We start from the raw sequence: 13,999 nt of genomic DNA, 5'->3' as shown, positions 1-13,999 counted from the left end.
AAAAAAAAAAGGAGAAAAAAGTATTTCAGAGAGAAGCCACGCCCAAAGCACACACACACACAGGCGCGCACGCGGTTCCAAGCAGCACGCGGTGGGTGGAATCCCTAAAGAGCGTCACCGTGCAGCCGTGCGTAATTACGCGCCAATTAAACAGCATCCAAACTACGCCTCCGCTCCACGTGCTTTCCGTATAATGTAAATGTTGTTTATATGGCGCACACACACAAGCCCGCGGCTGCATCTGGTTTCAATCAGGCAGCAGTTTTTGCCCCCACTGCAAAGGACTCAGTGGAGGCAAAAGCAACCAATAGAACTTTTACTCACCTTTTACAGTTTTTTGTGTAATATTGTTTACCTTCCGCTTCTGGCTGACGCAAACGCACGAGATGAAGTCAGAGTAGAAGGTAATATTTATATCATGAAAGAAGGGATGTCATACCAATACCAGTGAATTTCCACGATTCTCGATACCAATTTCGATACCACGATAAAAAAAAACTAAAAAAACAATAAATCCCATGTAATGTGTACATGTGTCTATATATATCCTCAGATTGCAAGCAGTAGTTTAAATTCACTGACATGGTGACATTTCCCTGGGTATAGGCTACCAGAGGTGGGACCAAGTCATTGTTTTACAAGTCACAAGTAAGTCTCAAGTCTGTGACTGAAGTCCCAACTCAGGTCTGGAGTCCTTAACAGGCCATATGCGCTCTTCATCAAATGTAACATCATTTTAACAGCAGAGTAACTGGATCTTAGTTCTTCATGGTTTTCTCCTGAAACTTGATTGGATGCTGTTGGATTGGTTCAAACTAAGTGGACCTGGGGAGTTAAGTGTAAGATAATAAAATGCAAGTCTCAATAACATTCACAAGAAAAAAGAAGAGTCCAGAGTTCAATAAAAAAACAAAAACACCACTTTTCAGAGATTTAGCAATAAGCAACAAAAGATAGAAATTCAGTTTGTTCAGTTCAGTTCAGTTTTCCCCCCCACGAGTGAATCCTCTTCTCGAACATAAAGGATCTCTACATCTCTGGATCTTGCTGCTGCATGGCCATGTTAGTGTGTGTCAAACTCCGACAGAGAACAGAAGCAGCCGCATTTGGTGCTTGGCGGCTGTTCATTTCGGACCATGCAGGTATCGTGCGGTACTGTAGAAAACAAGTACCGAAGTACCGGTTCTCGTGACATCCCTAAATGAAAGTAGTTTTAAAGAGAGGAAAAGGCACATGACATTTCTGGAAACCAAGACCAAGTTTGCTGCCCTTTATCGTTCCTTTCTCCATTTTTAATTCTCTTCAGACCCATTTTTATTGTATACAGATATTTCCAATATCTTTTTAGTGTTACTTCACGTGTACCTGCTGCTGCTGCTGAAGTGCCTCTAAGGAGAAAAGGTGTGACAGGCAACTCTTTTCCACTCGGTGTTCCCACATACCCAAATGTTTCACAACCCCCTGGCACAGAGCTTTAATGGGCACAGTGGAAAAGCGGTTTAACCTCTACTAGAGCAACACAGGAATACACACACTCAGCTGGTGCATTCACTGAAAAAAGAATGCTTCAACTGAGCATATTTGTGTCATAACATAACCCGAATAATAATAATAATAATAATAAAAAAAGGTGATAAATTGCATATAAAACTTGACAATACTTTATTGAGCAATATCCATCCCTCCAAATCTGACATCCGTAAATAGAAAACTGCACACACTTCTGTCCACATTCTCCCTTTTCTGGATGCAAATTTTGTAAATAAATAAATAACACTTATCTTCCAAAACATTAAGGGCATCTGCATGTGCCTCAACTCTTCCATGTAAAAGTCATCTTCTCCTTTATAATTTAACTTGGCATGCCAAATATGTTTATTTTGCAAAGCAGCTGCAGTACCATAGTTGTTGAGAGAGTCTTGATGGAAAACGTGAAGAAACGACACAGGAGGGCACGCTACGACGGTTCCATTCAGCCAATCCTTAATGCTGTAAACAATGCAAACATAGAGATCAATCTGTTTTCATAAAAATATTTCTACAAAACTATTCAGCAACTCTCTTAATCATTTTTTTTAGTGTCACACCACAAATGGCAGCTAGGGTTCATTTCATTTCTATTCTCAAGGATGCACACATTAAAAGTGGAAAATATAAAGGCTTTTGCTTCAACTCAAACCTGTCAGTTCAAAATACTCTCTGCTCTGCAAAGTACAACTCCAGCTAGTTCACTATAAGCACTCGGTATGAGAAATGATCGAATCTTTGAAGCAACATTTCAGCAAACGGAACTAAATTTACCGAAAGTTTGGTTTCACACGGGTTCAGTCATGACTGCATGTTGTAGTGCAAGGAGACGTCACACTGCGCACTCAGACAGAAGGTTATTACACTTTCACCATGCATAGATAGTCTTGTTTAAGTTGTGTCTTGGCAGAAGATTTGGCACATGTTGAAAACAACCAGAACCAGAGCATTTGATTCACAAACACTGATAATTAGCACATAATGGAAAAAAAAAATCTTTTCTATTGACAGCCAGTTTGTGACAAAAGTTCTTATGTATTTTTGTAAATTCTTTCAAAGTCAATATAAAGGAATTAAAAATAAATCTCTTCTTAATCCTCTCAGTTGTGCTGTCAACTGCCTCAACCGCACCATAATCTGTTTGTCTGCTTTCATTTGTCTGTGGATCAGATGCTCATTAAGCTTGTAAATATGAACAAGGTAATGCGTTTCCTCACTGCAGTCTTTGTAAATTTGGGCCTCGGCGCTCACTGTAGCGTCCCGTTAAGAAATGATAATACAGCAGCTCCGTGACTGTTTTCAATTTCTCAAGAACAGAGAATTCCTCAGTCGTGTCTCTAGTGTGAAACAGTGAGCAGGAGAAGCGTTCAGGTGGCAGCGTTCTGTCTGTCTGGAAGGTGAATGTAGTGCTGACAGACGGTGACAGAAAAGTGCTCCAGTGCCTCCGATTCATTGGTCTCCGGCTCCTCTTTTCGCCGTCAGTCAGGTCTCAAAGTATTTGTAGATCTGAGAGACGTACTGCATGACGCTCTGCCAGTCCGGCCTGTCCGTCTTCATCAGCTCCTCCATGTCCTGTTTGGAACAAAAAGAACGATTTAGAGTTTTAACAGTATGCAGTGGCGGGCTCAGGTGGTCTGAGGGGAAGGGGGCGAAAAAAATAAAAACGGCACCAGCTGCATGCGGTGGGGCACCAGCGTGTAGAAAGTTTTCTAACATGTAAGGTAGCCTATATGGCACTGCATCATGTTTTCTCAATTTTAAAGCCACCCTAGAGAGCACTTCATCACGCTTTCTCCACTGGAAGGGCACCCTAGAGGGCACTTCATCACGCTTTCTCCACTAGAAGGGCACCCTAGAGAGCACTTCATCACGCTTTCTTCACTGGAAGGGCACCCTAGAGAGCACTTCATCACGCTTTCTCCACTGGAAGGGCACCCTAGAGGGCACTTCATCACGCTTTCTCCACTGGAAGGGCACCCTAGAGAGCACTTCATCACGCTTTCTCCACTGGAAGGGCACCCTAGAGGGCACTTCATCACGCTTTCTCCACTGGAAGGGCACCCTAGAGAGCACTTCATCACACTTTCTTCACTGGAAGGGCACCCTAGAGGGCACTTCATCACGCTTTCTCCACTGGAAGGGCACCCTAGAGGGCACTTCATCACGTTTTCTCTCCTGGAAGGGCACCCTAGAGGGCACTTCATCACGCTTTCTTCACTGGAAGGGCACCCTAGAGGGCACTTCATCACACTTTCTTCACTGGAAGGGCACCCTAGAGGGCACTTCATCACGCTTTCTCCACTGGAAGGGCACCCTAGAGGGCACTTCATCACGCTTTCTCCACTGGAAGGGCATCCTAGAGGGCACTTCATCACGCTTTCTTCACTGGAAGGGCACCCTATAGGGCACTTCATCACGTTTTCTCTCCTGGAAGGGCACCCTAGAGGGCACTTCATCACGTTTTCTCTCCTGGAAGGGCACCCTAGAGGGCACTTCATCACGCTTTCTTCACTGGAAGGGCACCCTAGAGGGCACTTCATCACGCTTTCTCCACTGGAAGGGCACCCTAGAGGGCACTTCATCACGCTTTCTTCACTGGAAGGGCACCCTATAGGGCACTTCATCACGATTTCTTCACTGGAAGGGCATCCTAGAGGGCACTTCATCACGCTTTCTTCACTGGAAGGGCACCCTATAGGGCACTTCATCACGCTTTCTTTACTGGAAGGGCACCCTAGAGGACACCTTATCATGTTTAATCGATCAAAAAGACTTCCAAGAGGGCACTTTTGCTGAGGTTTGTACGAATATGGAGACACCAAGGGTGGCGGTGTTTCAGAAAATGTGCTTAAGCTACTGAGAAAAGCTGTAATCTACAGTATTACGAGACTGCAGTCGGCCACTCGGATAAATCCTGGCTGACAGTGATGAGTCAGGCAGTGAACCAGGCTTTCACATGACTCCATATCGAGCCGGCGTCACAGCAGCTTCCCTTAGTGCTGATTTATACAGAAACTTCAGTACAGTCACTTCCACGATGTCGCAACCTCCTAACGGGAGGATGATCAGCTACTCTCTGGGCTGTGTCTGATGGCTCTGTTTATGCAACAGAGAAAGAAGCAGTTGAAAAGTTGGAAGTCAAGTAGCATGAGAACAGTCTGGTAACCGCAAGCACGCAAAGGAAAATTAATAATAAATAATGACCTTTGGTCTCAGTGAAAATATTAAGCCTAATGCACTTCCCTCGCTGACGTCTAGCTGGCTCTTCACATTTAGAGCTAATCAACTGTTCGACTGATTTGTGTGTTTTCTAAGTCATCTCAGAGCAGTTCTTTAGAGAGAACAAATATCCAACAAATCGTTTTTAACATCTGTTAGATCATGTTCCTCAAAACATGAAGCTGTCATCAGAAGTGCAGAGAGAGTAACAAGGCAAGGCGTCATGCACAGATCTAGAACAGGGAGGGGGAGAGGTCACATTAGTTTAACCCTTACATGTTATTTCTGATTTTTTTGTCTGTGCTTTTCTCACAGACTGTATATATGGACGACACGTCTCCACTTCCTCATACAGGAGCTGCCACCTTGAGATTGACGTCATTTGGAGGCAGAGTCTGCACAGTAGTGATCGGAGGGTTGGAGCCGCGGTATCAAGGTCCGGCCAAAACCAATCACAAACCAAGCACGGACCCAACTCGTTAGCGAGAGAGAATCACAGCTGTCAATCATGACGTCTCACCCTCTTTTTATAGCTTCAAATGATTAATTAAAACCAAACTTATCCGAAAAATGAACACTTGAACATCCATCAGCGTGATAAGAACTACCTTAAATGACAGAAACCATCTTTGGGAACAAATTTTGATTATTTAGTTTAGCCCATGGCCCATCCGCTAACATGGAGGGGGCGGGATTCATGACCTATACTGCAGCCAGCCACCAGGGGGCGATTGAGATGTTTTGGCTTCCGTTTTGGGGAGCTGTCCAAGCCCTCGTTACACAACAAATGAGACACACCTTTGGACAGAGTCAAGCTAGCTGTTACCCCTGCTTCTAGTCTTTATGCTAAGCTAAGCTAACAGTTTCCAGGCTCTAGCTGTGTATTTAACGGACAGATATGAGAGTGGAATGTGTTTCTAATCTAACTCTCAGCTAGTTTGCGAATAATGTGCCAAAATGTTCGGACTATTCCTTTAAGAGACAGTTCTAATGGGCAGTTCACACACATTTGCTATTCTCTAGAAATAATAATAGGCCAACTTTGTTTACTGCTTGACAAAACATCGAGGGGTTTTGTGCTCTTAAAATCTAAATATTTTAGTGGAGCAGCTGGTTGTAACTTCTGAGGAGAGCTGCTAATGTTTTCACAAACCAACTAAGCTAATCAAAATCAAATTATATCTGAATGAATTATGCATTAGGTTAGTTTTTCTCTCGATGCAAAGTGTTGTAGATTTCCAGCACATGGTGCTGGAGCACAGGCTCGAGGCTCGAGGTAACTGATATGACGCAGTTAAGACTGTCAGGAGGAAAAATGGTGAGATAAAATGGTTGTGGGGCATCTCTGTACCGAAGATTAACATCCTGAAAGTTTGGCCAATCAAAGTGTGCTGTTTCCAATTTGTCTGATCAAAGAGTCCTTCTGTGTTATCTGAGTGTGTGTGTCTGTGTGTGTGTTTGTGTGAGAGATCTGTGGCAGCTCAACTCACCAGAGAAGGTTTGATCCCAATGCTCTCAGCAGCCTGGAAAGCTAGAGCCAGATTCCGGTCCTGAAGAAAAACAAACCATTGGGTGTTGAGATACTGTCAAACTCCCTGGAGGTCCAAACGGCAACAGTAAGAACACACATACAATTATAAACCCTTAAAAACACCCAAGAGACAGTCTAAAACATACAGTATGGAAGCCTTATTTGTTTGCATGTTATCGCCTATGCTTATTTGACAAGTGTAAAGCTATACTGTGAGCCTAATTAAAATACCCATGAACTGAATTCCTTTAGATTAAGCCCTAATTCTCCTTATGAAACTGTGGACTTTTTTTGTATAGTCACTTCTCAACAGGAAGAAATCAAAACTTAAGAGTGAAATACAAACTGTCCTTGTGTGTGAGCGCTGTTGATAAAAACATTCTTTCAGTCTCTCTCGACCTCAAGTACAATTCTTTTCTGCCTTTTGAATTGAGAGTGCAGGTCCTTGAGTTGCTAATCACGACTCTCACAAGCACTCGAACTGTCGTATCGATCGCCTCTTGACATCAGCGCAGCTGGGATGATGAATTAAAACATGAATTCTTAATAATTAGTTCTGCAGCTGTAGACTGCTTCTTGAAAGAACAAATTTCCCCCATTTCACCTAAAATATAAATCCAACTATAACATTGTTTTCTTAAAAAACATCTCTGATAAAGGGCGAAGGAGGGCAGTAATGGGATTATGGGAAGGAGAGATTAAACTGGGAAGAGGTTGGGTGTTTGGGCCTTAGGGGAAAGTCACTCAGCAAGAGTTATTAAAGCCAACACACGTCTATTGAATTATTCAGAGGGATGTTTCTGTCATCAGCTCAATGTTACACATTCGCACCGACACGACAGCGCACACATGCCCACATGACTAATTTGTCACGTAGGATGTGTCAGGCCTGGTCGGAGGTGTTTGTTTTTATAAGACCCCCAGTCCCCAGAGAGGAACCATATTGTTTGTACAGCTACTGTATATACCACCTGCATATCCACATTACAGAGCTGTCAACACCAAGCTATACGGTAGCTGCTGCCCTGTGCTCAGGATCACGTACAGAATGACTACACAAATGGTACATTCATAATTCATCTACAGGCTGTCTCTTAATGCTGTGTGGACGAAATGGCAGACCTATAAAATGTCTACAACTTCATTAAGGAAGTCTGTAATGCACAGCTTAATGGTGGAAAAAATGACCCCTGGCAAATGGCTTCAAAGCATTACAGATATTTTATATGCCTCTTGGTAAGCATGCATCTTTCAGACTTACACTGTGTAAGCAGTTTACAGGTTCACATTTTCCACAAACAACTTATCGTGGCTTTATGTGCGGTATTTTATGGAGACACAATTCTGCCAGTCTAAGTCCGGAAGAGGACCATATGAGACTGAACATGCACTTTGTTTGCTCTACTCATAAATCAGAAAGGACATCAACTGCAGGTTCAATAAGTTAACAGCCATACTTTACTTATACAGAAGAATTCACCTCACTAAACAAATGCAACTCTGCCTTCTCCGAATTAATTTCTTATCAACTCAACATCGAGCACAGATTTCGGTGTTGTAGTAACGTTTGTGGGGCTCGGTCTCATCTATTATGCTGTGACTTTTTTTTATGACAAACTATACTATGAATTGTTATGACATGTTCTATGGCATACTAAACCATCTGTGGCTTACTCTACTATGACTTTTTATGAAATTTCTTTTACACTCTTACACGACTATTTATGACATTTTTTATGGCATACTATACTACAACTTTTTTTACACGGTATATTATGACTAACTCTTTTTGACATTCTAGACCATGACTTTTTTCGATGTACTATACTATGACTTTTTTATGACTTATTTCAACATACTATATTATAGCTTACTGACTTTTTTTGACAGACTATACTATTACTATTTTATGACATTTTTCGACATACTATACTGTGACTTTTTTCAACATACTGACTTTTTTCGCCATACTATATTATGACTTTTTAAAAATGTCTCGAAATACTGTACTATGACTTTTTTCGCCATACTATACTATGAATTTTTAAATTTTTTCGACGTACTATACTATGACTTTTTTCATTTTGTCGACATATTATTCTATAACTTTTTTTGGACATGCTAAACTATGAGTTTTACATTTTTTGGACATATTATACTGTGAAATTTTTCAAAATACTTTACTTTTTTTTTGGACAAACTATACTATGGCTTTTTTTTGGACATACTATTCTATGATTTTTTAAAACATTTTTGGACATACTATACTATGACTTAAAAAACATTTCGACATACTATACTATGACTTTTTCCATTTTTTAACACACTATACTATGACTTTTTTTGACACACTATACTATGACTGATTTTCGACATACTATACTATGACTTAAAAAATGTTTTCGACATACTATACTATGACTTTTTTCGACATACTACACTATGACTTTTTAAAAAACATTTCGACATACTATACAATGACTTTTTTAATTTTTCAACATACTATACTATGACTGTTTTTGACATACTATAGTATGACTTTCTAATTTTTTTGACATACCATACTATGACTTTTTCGACATACTATACTATGACTTTTTAAAAAAAGTTCGACATACTATACTATGACTTTTTTTCGACATACTATATTATGACTTTTTTTTACTTTTTCGACATGCTATACTATGAACTCTTTTCGACATATTATACTATGACTTTTTAAAAATTTTCGACATACTAGACTATGACTTTTCTTTTTAGTTTTTCGACTTACTGTACTATGACTTTTTTCCTCAACATACTATACTATGACTCTTTCTTAATTTTTCAACATACTATACTATGACTTTTTTTCGACATACTATGCCTTTTTTAAATTTTTCGTCATAGTATACCTTGACTTTTCAAATTTTTCGACATACTATACTATGACTCTAAAAAAGTCATAGTGTAGTATAATAGTAGTAGTAGTATAATATAATATGACTTTTTTTACATACTGTAGTATGAGTTTTTAATGGCATTTTTTAATTTTTTTTATTACATACTATACAAGAACTTCCCAAACCTTTCACACCATATACCACTATGTACCAAACCAAATTTCCCAAGTACTACTCACCACTGCAGATACTAACAACGTAACAATGAAAGAGCCACCTTGCCTATATCCAGCCTTTGCTGTTCCTCTGGACCTGTGATGTAAATCCCAGCTTGATGTTGCTAGCCTGGTAACGTCTTTTCATTTTGCCGGAAGTGGTGCAAGTGGCACCCCTCGGCGGCTAACTGCCGACTCTGACTAATCAACGACTTAGGAGTCTGAATCGACTGCATTTAGGTAATGCTAACAAATCAAAGTTCATGCTATTTCAGACATCACGTCACCTCTAACCATATTTTATTTCTAAAACTTTTAAATGATTAACAACTAATTTTTATGTCATTGTAATGTGATGTGCATATGTAATAAAGAACTGTTGTGTGTAATGAAATCAAATTATATGTCAAATTTTGGTCTTAAAGCAGCAGTGGGTAGAATTGGATAAAATATGATTACAAAATATTTTTTTTATCAGATTAAAAAGTTATTTTTATAAAACGGTCACTATATCCTGACAGTAGTGCATGAGACAGGTAATCTGAAGAAAAAAATCACGTGCCTCTCTGTCCTCCGGTGTTTTCCGGTGTCCTCCGGTGCTCCTAATGGCATCTGCAAGATTTCACAGACCGGAGGAAAACAACCAATCAGAGCCGAGCTGGAGCCTGCCGTCTGTGAGCAGCTGTCAATCACTCGCAAACTCTGATCAGACGGTCAAACTAGGCAGCGCTGATCAAATATGAATCAATATTCTGTTACTGTAATGCCTATTTCTCACATCAAATGTTTTCAGAAACATCTTGTAGTGAACTGTTTAGCTGTAAAATGAGAACGTTTGTGACCTGGCAGCTATGTTGAGAAGAGTTGAGGAAATACCAAGCACCACCCAGCATCCAGAGCAAACATTTGAAGCGAGAAATAAGAATTACAGTAATATTAATTCACATTTGATCAGCGCTCCCTAGTTTGACCAGATCGGAGTTTGCGAGTGATTAACAGCTGCCTCCATTGAATGAACAGCCAATAGGAACACTCTCTCTCTGAAATGACCTGTGATAGTCTCCCGTCACAGGCTAGATTTTTTAAAGCCTGACAACAGAGCCATGAAGAGGTGCAGAGGTCTACTTATCTCTCAGAACACTTGTATTACAATATGCTGAAGGGTTATTATGGAAAAACATTCTGCCTACTGCCACTTTAAGTTACGGACTTGGGCCAGTGGGATTGCATTTGTCTTGTCTTTTTGTAAGGCTCTTCCGTCCCACCAGACCGGAGCTCATATACCACCACATTTTGGGACTTACCGATCTACACTATGCAGTGTACAGCACATGTTCTGGTACAAACTGACAAGAAACATAACAACTTGCATATGGAAGTACAAAAATATGTGTGGGTCACGACCTAGTGACACTGAATCCAAGTATGCAAGCGAGTCGGCCTTTAAATCCGGGGGTTTGAGATGTATGTGTGTGAGGAAAGACTACATTTAAGGGTATGAGGGGATGAGGGGATAGCCTGCGTGCATGAAACGAGTTGTACGTGTGTGCGTCCCTATCAACTACATTGATTTTGGATCAGTTTAGTGTGCTTAGGTTGCACTTATAACCTGCTGGTGAGGCACTGACCGATTAAGACTGAGACTGGTGTGAGATAGGACTTGAGTGTGTGCAGTATTCCTATAGTTTTCTACCTTATCTTGACTGATGAGTTCCTGGTAAGGGATGTGGGCGGGCAGATATGTGTGCAAGAGGGCACAGAAAGCCAAGCCGTCACTCCAGCTGCTGCTGAAGTTGGTCACATCAATATTCTGTAGACAGAAAAGAAGAGGAGGTAAAGGGCAAAGACAAAAAACTGAATTTACAAACAAGTCAAAATCAATATCACACAGTGATAATGAGCTTAAAGTGCCCATAATTCGCGCAAGAGAGCAAATAGCCTTTTTACAACATGAACCGGCCATGAAAGCCATTAAGTCATAGAACCACAGGAAACAACATGACAATTAAAATTGAATGCTATATGCTGTTCTGGGTCTTTCAGAGTGCATTAATGCATGGTTGTGTTTCCTTTGGAGGACGTTAGGATGATCTTCTTCTTAGATCCCATTTAAGCCTCCGATGCTCTCTCTGATCCCTCCTCTGTGTGAAGAACGTGCATAGCAGCATGTCCAGTCTTTTTGTATGTCAAAAACATCATCACATACTCTGTATACAGTGTATTCAAGGTCTGATAAGAGTAGACAATTCGGAGGAAATACTTCCTCCAGGCCATTGTTTGGCATTGCAGGTTCCCTGACGGATAGATAAGTTCTTTCCGGTGTCTTCCTCTTTTATCCCATGAGCTTTGGGAATGGGGCTCACTGCCAGGGACACTCTCCTGGACCATGAGTATGTGTCTTTATGCCTCCCTTATACCCATGCACAAATTGAAGATGGGGAAGTTACAGTGTTCTGATCAAGTATATAAAAAATAACAAGTATATTTATGATATACATGTTAGCCATCTAAGAACTACATGCACACAATGACAATGTTTAGCAGGTATTCTGTAATGTTAACATCTTTACAGCTGAGAGTGATGGGAATGTCATTAGTGTGCAGGTATTTGGTCATAAGCCAAAGTATTTGACATATAGAAAATTTTACCTGTTGATGGCGATGGATCACCAAAAAGATAACTATTCATTCTCTGTGGATGATGAATGTCTGTACCAATAGCTGTTGAGACATTTCACTAAAAAAAAAAATATCAACTTCATGGTGGCACAAGAGGAAAAGTTAGGGTCCGGTTATGGTCGAACAGAAGTAGTTTGTACGACGTTTTGCCCCGACCATGTCGAGAATCAAAAAGTGTTTATACCTGATCAAAATTTCCACACTCAAAGGCATAGTGAAGAGCTGGCCGTCAGAGAGAGGGGGGAAGTGCAATATAGTTTAAATATAGGGATAACGGCGCACATTTTCCCCTGGAAGGTGTTGGACTAGGTTTTTCACATGACAGAAATAGTTGGGTCAAGAATGAAAAACAAGAGAAGTTCAAACCCTGGCTCCCTTTTGACCTCCGCACAGCTGACGTGGGTGTGTATGTCAGATCGCCGGTTTCAGAAAGTTACAGAAATGGTCGGACAGATACCCCCCTAATCTGACATTGGAAAGGTGTGGGGGGAGGAAGGATTCTGAAGCCATTTAAACAACCAACAAGAACTTCTATAGAAACATACTTCAGCTTCAGGGGATCACCAAAGTCTGAGTTTATCCTCAGGGGACCATGAATGTCAGTACAAATTGTCATGGCAATTCATTCAATAGTTGTTGAGATATTTCAGTCTGGACCAATGGGCGGACAGACTGAAAAACCAACATTACCGTCCCTCGAGCCATGCCATGCATGGCTAAAAGTGATATAAGTGAAGCTGAAATTCCCTGTTTGCTTAAAATTGCTTCTCCACTGATGTTCCGGATATTTAGGGGCATGCAGCATTTGCTGTGGATGTCTGGGGTGCAGCCCTAGCTGGGAGCTGAGTTGTGTATTTCCAGATAAGAGAAGAAGCCCTGACGTACTGTTACCATACTGCAAAAAACAGAAAGACATAAAACAACAAGAAAGTTAAATGTGCAGCTGATAGAAACATAGTTTTGTTTATTGTTTGGGATGAAGCACTGCATCAAATATCTTTGGTTACAATTGGTTCTAGTGAGATGCTAAAGATTGGACATGCAGCCATATGTTTGTTTACTGTTACTGTAAACCAGTGGTCTTTAATCCTGGCCCTGAGGACCAGAGCTAATCTGACCAGTGACTGATCCATACATGTGACGCCAGGAGAATGTAATTTACTACGTGACAGGATAGAAAAACGGCAGAACTCTTAGTCCTGAGGACAAGAATTCAAAATCACAGCTCTAAGTCACTGCAGTAATGAATATCCCCTGAGCTCCTACGAACTGTTGACAGATTGGTTATTTCTGCTTTCACTCATCTGCTCTGGCCTTATGGATGCCAGTTACCTCAGCTTAACACTAGCTGTAGTTTCAAGTTGAGAGGTATTTCAGCAAAAAGTGGCATGTTGGTTTATTGTTGTGGAGTTAACACACATACTGACGAACCTGGTCACTGGTATGAAAATATGCCTCTAGCTAAAAGTGATCCCTCACTTATTTTTTATCAAATCTTTAGCCATATAGCGGTGTGGCTCCGGTGGTCAGTTCACCATTTTGGTCCAGACGGATGTATCTCAACAAATATTTAATGGATTGCCATTCATTCATTTTGTACAGGCATTCATGGTTGTCATGGTTGTGAATCCTACTAACTTTATGGACCACGTGACCTTTCCTCTAGCATCACCAGCGCCCGACACTCCAACTTTTGAGTAAAATATGTCAAAAGCTACTGGATGGATTGCCATTCAATTTTGGTCTTCACAGTACTGTACTAACTTTGGCGAACCCCTGACTTTTCATGTGCACCAGCAGGTCAAAAATGCTAACTGTCCAATACTTACAATATTTCCATCATACTAGGCTGCACTCAAAGTTTGGTGCTAAGTAGCAAATGTTAGCATGCTAACACACTAAACTAAGATGGTGAGCATGGTAAATATTTTATATACCTGCTAAAC

At 40.8% G+C, this 13,999-nt stretch overlaps 1 protein-coding gene across 5 annotated transcripts in view; it reads right to left on the bottom strand.

Annotated features, from left to right (window-relative positions):
• Positions 1–1,634: 1,634 nt before the first annotated feature.
• The window catches only part of specc1 (sperm antigen with calponin homology and coiled-coil domains 1), an 82,324-nt gene continuing 69,959 nt past the window's right edge, over positions 1,635–13,999 (bottom strand). For 4 of the 5 annotated variants that reach the window (XM_074609880.1, XM_074609879.1, XM_074609881.1 and 1 more), the window contains 3 exons: positions 11,068–11,184; positions 6,237–6,296; positions 1,635–3,099 (listed from right to left, as the gene is read on the bottom strand). In XM_074609880.1, the coding sequence (XP_074465981.1) occupies positions 3,010–3,099; positions 6,237–6,296; positions 11,068–11,184 (267 nt within the window). In that variant the 3' untranslated portion in view covers positions 1,635–3,009. Of the gene's footprint in view, positions 3,100–6,236; positions 6,297–9,936; positions 9,987–11,067; positions 11,185–13,999 lie in introns of all 5 variants that reach the window. The other variant, XM_074609882.1, reaches the window with a different exon arrangement.

The sequence above is a fragment of the Sebastes fasciatus genome, chromosome 16, assembly GCF_043250625.1.
Source record: "Sebastes fasciatus isolate fSebFas1 chromosome 16, fSebFas1.pri, whole genome shotgun sequence".
NCBI classification, from domain to species: Eukaryota; Metazoa; Chordata; class Actinopteri; order Perciformes; family Sebastidae; genus Sebastes; species Sebastes fasciatus.
Note: the sequence above shows the minus strand (reverse complement) of the source record. Positions and strands in the feature narration are given on the sequence as shown.